At 40.0% G+C, this 12,601-nt stretch overlaps 1 protein-coding gene across 1 annotated transcript in view; it reads left to right on the top strand.

Moving 5' to 3' along the window:
• The first annotated feature begins 1,457 nt into the window (after positions 1-1,457).
• LOC308610857 (uncharacterized protein) overlaps positions 1,458-12,601 on the top strand; it is a 35,921-nt gene continuing 24,777 nt past the window's right edge. Inside the window, exons 1-2 of the mRNA XM_081259853.1 lie at positions 1,458-2,476; positions 6,376-6,513. Coding sequence (XP_081115979.1) covers positions 1,754-2,146 — 393 coding nt within the window. The 5' untranslated portion in view covers positions 1,458-1,753 and the 3' untranslated portion in view covers positions 2,147-2,476; positions 6,376-6,513. The remainder of the gene's footprint in view (positions 2,477-6,375; positions 6,514-12,601) is intronic.

Raw genomic sequence — 12,601 nt, forward strand, 5'->3', positions numbered from 1 at the left:
AACAGAAGCATTCACCAAGATTTTATATACACTTAGAAGGATCATCTAGATGTATCAATAGGCCATCATATTGTATATGCTTTGAAGTTCATACCACTGCTTACACAGATTCTGAATGCCTTCTCAGAAAAAGCTGTTAGAACTTACATTTGAGGAAGCACTCATATAATTTTAGGAGATGGCAGAGAATGTAATGTTACCATCCTATAATCTCCCACTAGCAAAATCTTCTTAGGATGATCTTTATTTTCTAAATAAAGAAAGAGCAGTGATGAGCAATGTTCAACTGCAGGGAGACTATGGTTGCCCACTGAGACCCTCAGAGTTCACTCTCCTCTTAAGCATTGAGGCGAGGTCAACATTTAGAATTAGAATCTCTAAAACTGCTAGTGTCAAGTGCAAGTTAAGGTGTGTATGAGTCACTCTACAGTGGAGGTACAGACTCTATTCGAAAGCAAAGTACTTGGTTGGCACAGATCTAAAAGCACAATTCAGGTATTAAATGCCTACGCCATGTTAAATAATGACTACTATTTTTTTCCTATTATTTATTCCGACTGATAAAGATGACCAAAAAAAGTCAAAATCGTTTGAGAAGAAAACCTGGGGCATCTATTAAGGTGTTTATTTTGTTTCACTTTTTTATGCAAAATTAAGTTTTAATCACAACTAAGAGATAGCTGTTCAAGTTGTAGCAAAAATCATGAGCGCTATACATATATTCAGATATAGGCTATCATGTGCAATACTGACTTATAGCTTGAAATTATTATAAAAACTATACTTAATTCTTTTAAAAAAACGCTATAGTTAAGGCAGAAAATGTCAATATGCTGGTAAGTAGCAAAAGTTTGGGGCCCTCTTCCTTTCACTATCTGGGGAAAACAAATGAAAAACAAGACACTTTCATTTAAACTTTAACCTGGAATTACCACTACACACCAAAGAGGAATTTTACTGAGAAACAGTAATGCAACTTTTAGTAATTAATGTGAACAATCTAAAATAAATATAAGCCTCCCAGGACTACTGAACTGTTACATATGGAATTCAAAGGATGGCAGGAGTGAACCATTTACGAAAAACAGTTTTTTCTTTCCAAAGTTATTCCCAGTGAATTTAAAGAAAAATAAGTGAAAAGCACTGTTTTCACTCAGCGCTAGTTGTTGACAGCTACCTGTTTTTAAGACACCCACTCTTTTAAACTACAAAGACACTTGACCTAAACTTAGAGGAAGAAATGAATCCAATCCCAACTATTCCTCAACTTGACAATTAGAGCCTATGGAGTGGGGCAATAAAAAGCCCCCCCACACATTACACACCAACGATTCTCGGATAAACGATTTTAGTAAACCTCCCCAGCCCAACGACGTCAGATTAAAAACTTTAAAAATCCTACAAAACATTTTAACTTCCGAGTTTAGCCTCTGTACATTAAGTAACTCAATGACCGAAGCGTTATTGCCTCCTTCGTTCTCAAAGGCCAGTTCCGCCGGCCCTAAGGAGCTGGGACCTCCGTAGGGGACACCCCGCGAGGGCGACGAGGCTTTCTCGGCCTCTGCCCGTCACTCTGGGCCGAGCCCGGCTGACTCAGGGGCGCGGACTCGCAACGGGCGACGCGGGAGCCTCCCTCACTCACCGTGAAGCGCTGGTCGCCGACGCTGCCCACGGAGAAGCAGTGGTCGCCGGGGTTCACAGCCCCGGTCAGCACCTGGTGCAGGTTCATGTCGGCGCCTTAATCCAGCAACGGATGTCGCGTCCGGCTCATGCCCGGGGTCAGCGGCCGCTTCCCTCCCTCTTTCCCTCACGGGCGGCGGCCGCTCTTGGGAGGAGACGACGGCAGCGCCAGGCGCCAGGAGCGGGAGCCGCTCAGCTGCGGCCCGCAGCTCATCCCGAGCCCCCGCGGGCGAGGCCCGGAGGGGGCGGACCGGCGAGCGGGCGGAGCGCCGCGCTCGTCCGCGCACCTGTCACAACCCGCGCGGGCCCAGGTGAAACTCGGGGTCGACCCAGCGGCCGCGACCCCGGGCCGACTCACCGGCCAGGAGGGACACGCCGTCCACAACACTTCCTCTGGGTTCTGGGTGGCTGGCCCGGACCGAACCCAAGCGGCGCAAGCAGCACCCGCTCGTCCTCGCCCCCCTGACCTGACTCTTCCCTGCTCCGGAGCCGGCCACCCCCACTGGCCTCGGCGCCTCTCTACGCGTCGCTAGGTCCCTTTGGCGGAAATATCGCGAGATTCTCGCGGCGAAAAGGAACACTGCGGGAAAGGGTTGACTTTTTTACCACAGTCTACAGAACGGCAAGTGGAAAACGCCTCTTCGAGTGAGATGTTGGCCAATCCAGAGATCCAGTCCACCTAAGGCTCCGCCCACTGCTGAGGACAGACCAATCTCTTTGAGGCTTGTGAGAGACGGTGTGCGTTTGAATGTTGAACGTAAGGAACCTAGTAAAAACCTAGAGAGCCTTGGAAGTGGTAAGTGTTGTCAAATTATGCTTTAGGTTAGGGCTTAATCTGACTGTTGGGCCAGAAAGCTTAAAAGGGAGAAGTGCATTATAAATGCAGTTGCGGTGTCTTCGGTCCTGGTAAAGACTACAAGCCCCAACAAGCACCGCTCCCCTAGGAGTCGCGCGAATACTCCAAGTGAATGTGAACCCTGCAGTGTCTCTGTCCCCGCGCAATGGTTACCCCGGCCGGACGCGCCTTTCCAGTTCGCTAAAAAGGAAAATTTTGAAAGGTTTAAACATTTGACAGGTACTAAAATGAAGGGTTTTCACCAATGTTTAACTTAACATTCGTTTTGAAGTAGTGCTGTTAACAGTACTGCACCAGCCCTGCGTTGAGCTGTTTTGGAAAAACCTAACAATTCCAGAATGTTTAGTGTCACAGTCTCAACTGTGAGATTCAACTCTAGTTGTATTTTAACACAAGATTTGTATTATTATTGATAAACGTCTGTTTATGTCTCCTCCCAGGTACCCTCTTAGGGACAAACTGTCCTGTATCCCAAGTGTCTAGCGCAGTGCCCTTTCCAACCTAGGTGTTCAGAAAATGTTAAATGAGTGAATGTAAATAGGAACCACCCACCAAAAATAAAAGTAGTTTTTTTAAAAAAAATTGCTGAACTGATTTTGATTTTTATACACTTTTCTTGTGGTAAAAAAACAAAAAACAGAAAGCAAAACAAACACCCCCCCAAAAAGTTCACACTATTACTTGGATAGGAGGAGTACTGGTAATTTTATTTCCTTTTGCTTTCCCTAAGTTTTTTGCAGTGTACATATACTTCGTTTAGCAATAAAAAAAGTTACTTAAAAAATAAGTTTAAGAAAAGAATCTAAAAATTAGTGGATATATGTATAACAGATATACCTTGCTGTACGGCAGAAACTAATGCAATATTGTAAATCAACTCTAATAAAAACTTTTTAAAAAATAAATTTAAGAGCCATCTCCCTTTTTTTAATTTGAAAGATGTAAATGAATTGCATTATTTATCCCAGCCTCCTCATAAAAATGAGGGATTTAAAACTTAACTTGTCTTAAAAAAAAAAAAACCTATTTTATTGACGTCTAACATACTTACAGTTTAATTTGTGTTTTAATTATTAATTCAGATTTTATTTTAAATGACTTTAACTTAATTTTATATTTTAGATCTTAAATCAAGCTTTTTCTATATTCCACATAAATTCTGTGTATAGCCCAAAGTTTAACATGTTTACTCATTCTATTCTGCCTATCTTTTGGTTTTGAAGGGCATACTGTTTAGCAGAATAAAAGAAACTAAGGGACCTAGTAGTTAGAAAATCTGAGATCTACTCCTGATCTGTCGTTTGCTGTGTGACCGTGGAAAATGTCTCGTAAACTTTGTTTTCTTCGTCTGTAAAATTAACAAGTTTAACCTGATTATCAACACATTTTGCTTGGCATTTTTATTCCTGATAAACATCTGTTAGTTTTTTTTTTTTATTCAAACAGAAAGTCACAAAAATTATAATCATCCTCATCAGTTCACTCAGTCCCATGTAATTAATTTTTTTTCATCTTGATCTTTTGTTAGCACTTTTATGAATTCATCAGTTTTCCATTAGAGTTCTGAAAATGCTTATTCATTCAGTTCAGCAGTATAGTCAGTTACCAGAAACCTGTACTTGTCGGAGTCTTTTCCATGAATTCCTTGAAGATGAAACCCTTTTATAGGAACATTTTTGCAAAAGCGTCAGAGTACACCCAGAACTGTCTGTAAATGACAAAAGACTTTAAAATGACCATGGTTAAAGATTTGATGAAAGTTCATAATAATGCAATTTACAAGGAAATTTAGTTATCTGAGATATACATTTTAAGGTAATAACTAGAATTATGACTTATACCAGAACATATAAGATTTTTAGAAATTTCATGTAATGTCTGAAACATTTATATTAACATATTTCCATACAAACATCTGTTAGTGTTTATTAAATTCCTTCATCCTTGAAATAAACAAGAGTTTGACTCCTGGCCTAATCAGTCATTTAGACAAGTTGCTTAATCTCTTCGTGCTTTACTTTCCTTATCTATAAAGTGGGGATAGTAATAGACTTTCTTCATACAATTATCATGAAGATTAAATGAGCACAGTGTTTAGCACATAGTCAGAATTCAATAGATGTTAGCTACTCATTATTATTATTATTAAATTGAATCTAACCTTTTGACATATACTTATTCCTTCTAAAGTTTTCCATATAGTGTCAAACCTCAGTCCAAATCAAATTTTCCAGTGATGTTTGAGATGCCACAAACGTTCTGAGGCCATCCCAGTCTGTATCCAAAACTATGGGACTACAGTACAACAACTAATGAAAAGTGAGGACATTCCTTTTACTCTTATTCAGAAAAAAATGCCCATTCAACAACCTATCTTTGATGTTTAGCAGATGAACTGTTTCAATGAAACAACTAAATCCTTTTACTATATCTATTTATTCCACTACAACTACGGCCTGCTGTCTGGTTTTATATAGTCCTTTAGCTGAGAATGTTTTTTACATTTTTAAATGGTTGAAAAAAATCAATAGAAGAAAAATATCTCATGATACATGAAAATTATATGAAATTCCCATGTCCATTAGTAAAACTTATTGGAACATAACAATGCATAGGCATTTAGATATTGTCTATGGCTGCTTTCACACTACAACTGCAGAGCTGAGTAGTTTCAACAGAGACTATATATCCTGCAAAGCAAAATATTTACTGTTTTGCCCATTAGAGAAAAAGTTTGCCGACCCCTGATGTATAGGAAGGATCCTCTACTGCTCTATGATCTATGAAATAGTTTTTGCTGTGCAGACTGCTTGTTGTACTGCATGACCACTCAGCTTAATTAGTAAAACATTTCATGTTGATGATTACACAAGCATCTTTAAATACATGTATTATATCCCTGATTGCCCAATATTTATCATAGCACAGAGTAGATCCTCACTAATAGTTGAACTCTGAATATAGACAGGACCTGACTTACATATATATAAAAAGAGTCCCTGAAGAACTACCTTGGAGAAGTGGCCATAGACAATCCCTTTACTTTCAAACTGCTGCTCTTCATAGATCAGCCTGTAATGTCACTCACCTCCCGCTTAACAAGGTTCTATTCAATCCTAAATCCAGTCCTGACTTCTTATGCAACTTGAGCATAACTCTGATCTTGTAGCAAAATTAGTAAGATAAGGAAATGGAAGAGATGGAGGTAAATTATGTCTTTCATCCTCCCTTCCCTGTCCCCTCTGCCCAAAGGCCACAAGTCCACCTCCTAACACAAAAAGTCCAGGGGAATTCTTGAATCTAACTATTCCCTGAACTGTAATTGAATTTTGTTATTCTGTTCTTTGGATGCTCAAAGGCTATGTGCCTTTGTGGTTTTTCCCTTTAGTTTCTTTCATTCTTTTTTTCCCTGTAGTTTCTTTAGTTTTATTCTTCAGCTTTATTTCTAAGAAATAAAAGAGGAAGGATGGGTCTGAAAAAGGAAGTCTTTTTTAAAATAAAATTTTGCCTTATTTTGCCTTATTGCTAGCAACAAAATCTCTTAGAAAACCAAAGTACTGTGGTTTTGGGGACTGGCAGGACAAAGGGATATGCTCTCTTCAGTGCTGGTCTTAAAGGGAAAGGGGACTTTTATCAGACTTGAGGGGTGGTTACAGTGTAAGGAAAAGCAAACAGGCTAAACTCTGAGATTTTTTGGGGTGGGGGAGGAGCATATAGGAAGTCAGCTCAGATGGAGAAGTAATCATGCCTCTTTCTCACTAGCTTATTTACTGACATCCCTGTCATTACCCTCCTCCCTGCCATCCTAAACTCATTAATATAAATCCCTTTCCTCCTAGGACCTGTGCCAAGGGACCCACCAAGAGGGGCTTCCATCCCCACAGCCAACACCCAACAGATGAGGGAGGTCAGAAGAAAAGAGTTCCTAATCCTATAACAAAGGCTGAATCAGGGGGACTGTGTTGCTGGAATTTCATGTAAGTATTCTGAACTCGTTATCTCACAAAAATAATGAGGATCTCTGAGCATCTAAGATATTGACTGCCCCAGAAGCCTGCCTGTATTGCCAACAGCAACCTTACTATAGCAAACTCCATCAAGAATGTTACAGGTTCGGGGCTTCCCTGGTGGCGCAGTGGTTGAGAGTCCGCCTGCCGATGCGGGGGACACGGGTTCGTGCCCCGGTCTGGGAGGATCCCACGTGCCGCGGAGCGGCTGGGCCCGTGAGCCATGACCGCTGAGCCTGCGTGTCCGGAGCCTGTGCTCTGCAACGGGAGAGGCCACAACAGTGAGAGGCCCGCGTACCGCAAAAAAAAAAAAAAAAAAAAGAATGTTACAGGTTAAATAGATATTTGAGCAATGGTATAGGACCCTAGCCATTATTTATAATACTGTTACTATAGAAAAATTAATTCCAATACCTCTAATATTTGAAGATTAAATACTATTGGCCATTAAATACTATTGGCTCACCCTCACTTGCTCAACTGGAGGGTTTTCCACCCATAAACAATTAAAGGGCAATTTTTTATAAAAGCTAGTGTTTATTAAACACCCGCTCTGCACTGTAATAGGTATTTTATTTATCTCATTTAAATCTCAACAACACTCTAAGGGTAATATCTCTGTTTTACAAGTGAAGAAACCTAAACTCAAAGAAATTAAATAACTTGCCCAAGGTCATATTGCCACCCAAAGATTTGAACTCAGATCTCTTGGGCTGCAAAGGCCCTTTAAGTGTTCCCCAAAGCCCCCTGAATCCCAAAGCGAATTCAGTCAGGGCCTACTATTTACTCCCTAGCTGGCAAGATAAGAAGAGACAGGACTTCTTTAAGTTGAGTCTTCAGTGATCAGCTGGTAAAAAGAACCATCTTCCCAAAACAATTTTCTCCTCCTTCCTCAAGATGGAAGGAAAGCTCACCTCCTTACCTTGACCCACGCCCAGACTATAAAGGGCAGGTTTTATCAAATGGTAAAATAAACATCTCCAACCAGAAAACTCCCTGATACACAGACAATTATAGGTGTTCACTTGGTTAAAGGCAAATACTTCATGGAATGTTTTGGAACTACCAATAAGTCACATGCATCAGATTATGGGTCTTCTAACACCTACTGGAGTTTTCATTAAGGGGGAAGCAGAAGTCAAGAGATGTAATTTTGAAAGGCAAAGGAGAGGCCATGTGGAAGACAGCAGCAGGCAGTTTTGTTTAGCCGGGAGCAACTTGAGAGCATTGGGCTCTGGGACAGTAATGAAGTGGAGGGATTATTCTAATCAAAATCCAGGCAAGTTATCTGTGGACGTTGACAAATTGACTCTAAATTTTTATGGGAGGCAAAATACCCAGAATAGCCAAAACAATATTGAAGGAGAAAAACAAAGCTGAAGGACTGATGCTATCTGATTTCAAGACTTACTGTACAGCTACAGTAATAAAGACAGTGTGGTTTGGGGGAAAGAAAAGACAAATAGATCACTGGAACAGAACAGAGAATGCAGAAATAGACCGTGATCTATAGTCCACTGATCTTTGACAAAGGAGCAAAGGCAATACAATGGACCAAAGATGGTGCTGGAAAAACTGGACAACTATGTGCAAAAAAATTAGTCTAGACACAGACCTTACACCTTTCACAAAATCTAACTCAAAATGGATCACAGGGCTTCCCTGGTGGCGCAGTGGTTGAGGGTCCGCCTGCCGATGCAGGGGACACGGGTTCGTGCCCCGGTCCGGGAAGATCCCACATGCCGCGGAGCGGCTGCGCCTGTGAGCCATGGCCGCTGAGCCTGCGCGTCCGGAGCCTGTGCTCTGCAATGGGAGAGGCCACAACAGTGAGAGGCCCGCGTACAGCAAAGAAAAAAAAAAAAGGATCTCAGACCCAAAATTAAAATACAAAACTATAAAACTCGTAACAGATAACATAGGAGAAACCTAGATGACCTTTGGATTGATGACGACTTCTTAGATACAATACCAAAGGCATGATCCATGAAAGAAACGATGGATAAGCTGAATTTCAGTAAAATAAAAAACTTCTGGTCTGTGAAAGACAATGTCAGAAGAATGAGAAGACAAATCACAGACTGGGAAAAAAATATTTGCAAAAGATACTTCTAATAAACGATTGTTATCACAAATAAAGAACTCTTAAAACTCAACAATAAGAAAACAAACAGCCTGATTGAAAAATGGGCCAAAGCCCTTAAAAGACACCTCACCAAAGAAGATATATAGATGTCAAATAAGCATATGAAAAATGCTTCACATCATATGTCATGAGGGAATGCAGAATAAAACAACAATGAGATACTACTACATGTCTATTAGAATGGCCAAAATCTGGAACACTGGCAACACCAAATGCTGTAGAGGATGTGGAGCAACAGGAACTCTCATGCATTGCTGCCGAGAACGCAAAATTGTACGGTCACATTGGAAGATAGTTTGGCAGTTTCTTACAAAACTAAATGTACTCTTACCATGCGATCCAGCAATCATGCCCCTCAGAATTTACCCAAAATAGTTAAAAACTATTTCCATACAAAAACATGCACACAAATGTTTATAACAGCTTTGTTTACACTTGCCAAAACTTAGAGGTAAACACTCTGTCTTTCAGTAGGTTAACAGGTAAATAAACTGTGGTACATCAGGAATGTGGAATATCATTCAGTGCTGAAAAGAAGTGAGCTGTTAAACCATGATGAGTCATGGAGGAACCTTAAATGCATATTATTAAGTGAAAGAAGTCAGCCTGAAAAGGCTACACACTGTATGATTTCCAACTATACGACGTTCTGAAAGAAACAAAACTATGCAGGCAGTAAAGAGGTCAGTCATTGCCAGGGGTTGGCGGTAAGGGATGACTAGATGGAACACGGAGGCTTTTTAAAAGCGTGTTGAAAATACTCTGTACTGTCAAAATGGGTACATGTCATTCTACATTTGTCCAAACCATGGATTTTGGTGATTATGCTGTGTCAGTGTAGGTTCATCAGTTGTAACAAATGTAGCGCTCTGGTTAGGGATGTTGATAATGAGGAGGCTGTGCATGTGTGAGGGCAGGGCTATTTGGGAAATCTCTGCTTCTGCCTCTTAATTTTGTTGTGAAGCTAAAACTTCTCTAAAGAAACTGTCTTTAAAAAAAAAGAGGGGGTACTATGATTCGGTAAATGATCAGAACCTACCACTTCCTCCTAGCTGAAACAGTAAGACAAGATAGGGAGGTAAATGAATGAACAGACATTTGGGGAATGTTTCTCAAACATAGGAAGGAATAATTACAAAAGACATATATTCTGAAAGCAAAGGAAACAGAAGATGTGTGCACGGGGAAAAAGGTTTTTTACCCAATTAGATTATAAAAAAAGCTTATCAGATCTATGCTTGCACTCACTCATGTATGTATTATAGAATAACTGATGAGGCAGGACACAAAATTTTCCCATAAAAGAAACTGCCAGCCTCTTTTCTGCCTAGGACAACATAGCAAGTACCCTTGAAGCAATCTATGTCTAGGTGAGAGTCACTTGAGTGGCTCCTTTAATTGTGCAATATAAGCTGAGGCTAATTCTGCATGAAGATGGGGGAGTGAATTTGAGTCATACACTCTGTCCACCAATATCTAATTAAGTAACACTCTCTATATAAATCATACATATTTATCTATATATATAAATAAGTATATATAAATAAAAGTATATATATATATATATATATATATATATATATATATATATATATAATTTATTTATTTATTTTTGGCTGCGTTGGGTCTTCATTGCTGCACATGGGCTTTCTCTAGTTGCGGCGAGCGGGGGCTACTCTTCGTTGCAATGCATGGGCTTCTCATTGCGGTGGCTTCTCCCGTTGCAGAGCGTGGGCTCTAGGAGCACGGGCTTCAGTACTTGTGGCACGTGGGCTCAATAGTTGTGGCTCTCAGGCTCTAGAGCGCAGGCTCAGCAGTTGTGGCTCACAGTCTTAGTTGCTCCAGGGCATGTGGGATCTCCTGGATCAGGGCTTGAACCCATGTCCCCTTCATTGGCAGGCGGATTCCTAACCACTGCACCGCCAGGGAAGTCCCAATATAAATTATTATTATTATCTTTTACCAGCAAAATTTTTTTAGTAACAGCTACGTTAGGAAAGGAACAGAGATAAACCAGAAAAAGTTACAACCAATATACAAGTGGAAGATTTTGCTGAAGCTTAGTGTGGCTCTACTTGTATTTACCAGAAGCAATCCTTGAAAGTTAAAATCAAATCATTAGAATTCTCACAAATAATCCCAAATTTAGAGAGAAGTGGACTGAGAGTATATCCTTCTTTTTTTCCTCTTCTACCTAGGGAAGTGGAAATAGCTGTTATATAGGGATGGATGAAAAGAGCAATGAACAGCCAGAACCTGGGCTGCCTCTCACTGGTCAACGCTTAGGCTCCAGGGCCCTACACTGAACTGGGGAAATGGCAGTGGGACTTCCCATGAAAATGGGATTATGAGCCTGGCAAGTATCAGAGAGTACACTAAAAGGAGATTACATAAATCTACAAAATTCCATCAGAGTACATGCTATTAACCTCTAGGCTATACTGCTCATTTTAGGTTCCCTGGCCACAGTGATTGACTCAGGGATGGACCCCTGGGTCAATCAGAACCCTTCTCTGGGATTTCTCTGCTGTAGCTGGCAGGGAACGGTTACATTTTTGAAAGAAAGGACCACCATCTCTGAACATAGAATGATGTCTGAGTGTTTTAGGGAAGAACAAAGACCGAAAAGTAAAGTTCATTTTTGATTGGGAATAAGAGGATGTCATGACAATCTCACTTGCACCCTTGGTCCAGTCCTGTGTAGTGCCCATCTTACCCAATTATGTAAGACCAAAATCTTCCCCACCTGCTTCCCCCAACCCTTAAATTAGTTTGAGTTTTAATTCTGTTTCTGTCACTTTGGATCACAAGGCTAATACATGGTAACGTATAGTCCAACCAGCACGAGAGTTCCAATTTTCCTGAATCTTTGGGAAATATTAACATGTGAAGTAGCAGAGGGAACAGCATTAACTATGGGAGAAAGGTAAGAATACCATTCCTGAAAAGTGCTTTTTACATAATTCAACATAACTTGGTTCAATTCTTGCCTGTAGGATTTTAAAAAATAAAAGTATAGACACCAGGTAGAAAATTAATTCCACAGAAAATGTATAATAGAGCTCTGAGCAAGTAAAAGAAAACAGAGTTGAAAAATGAATAAATTACTTATTCTGACTTTACCTGCTGATTTTTCCTTTCCATACAACAGAGGAAAGAAAAAGAGAACCTTTTTAAGAGGGAAATTCAGTAAGCAGCTTTCTTAAAAAAAACACTTTTCTGTAGCTGAAATTGCCAGGAATTCAGATGGCCACAATTTTCCTGTGTTCTAGAAGTACATTGCCATATGCTCAGTGCAGAGGCTTTTGATTATAGTTTCTGGATCAAAAGCATCCACAGAGAGAGTTCCAGGTTGTAAACAGTGCTTCAGTTAAAGCACATCTGTCTGAACCAATAATGGATTTTTAGTAAACAGGACTTTTTTCTTTCTAAATCTTAAGAGCCAGAGGTAGATAAAAGAAATGCCCTTTTGCTCTACATGAAAAGGTCACTTTAACAGTATTTATTTCTGAAAAAAAAAAATCCTCAAGTTTGTGATTTTCAAAAAAATTTAAAAATATATAGGATGTTATTTTTTACCTGTTTCTAAATTTCTCTCGTTGATAATGACGTATGGTGTCGAACATGGTACATTTGTTTGCTTACTATTCTTCCTAGAAAGTTGTTATCTTGGAAAAGAAGGGAGATAAGATTTTGAACTTTTCTCATAGAAGAGTAGGAATGGAGACAGGCTGCTCATTGACAGCATTAGATGACTGGTGTTTTACTAATGTGTGAAACATAAGGAGACTATAGCAGGACAAGCCATTTTGGGTAGGCAAGACTAAGACTAATTTCAGTGTTAGAAGTAATCGTGGGACACCCATAGTGGAAGATAGTTGGAGAAATGGGATTGGAGCTAAGGAATGATTACAG

The sequence above is a fragment of the Mesoplodon bidens genome (genome assembly GCF_964165515.1).
Source record: "Mesoplodon bidens genome assembly, contig: HAP1_SCAFFOLD_557, whole genome shotgun sequence".
In the NCBI taxonomy this organism is placed as follows: Eukaryota; Metazoa; Chordata; class Mammalia; order Artiodactyla; family Ziphiidae; genus Mesoplodon; species Mesoplodon bidens.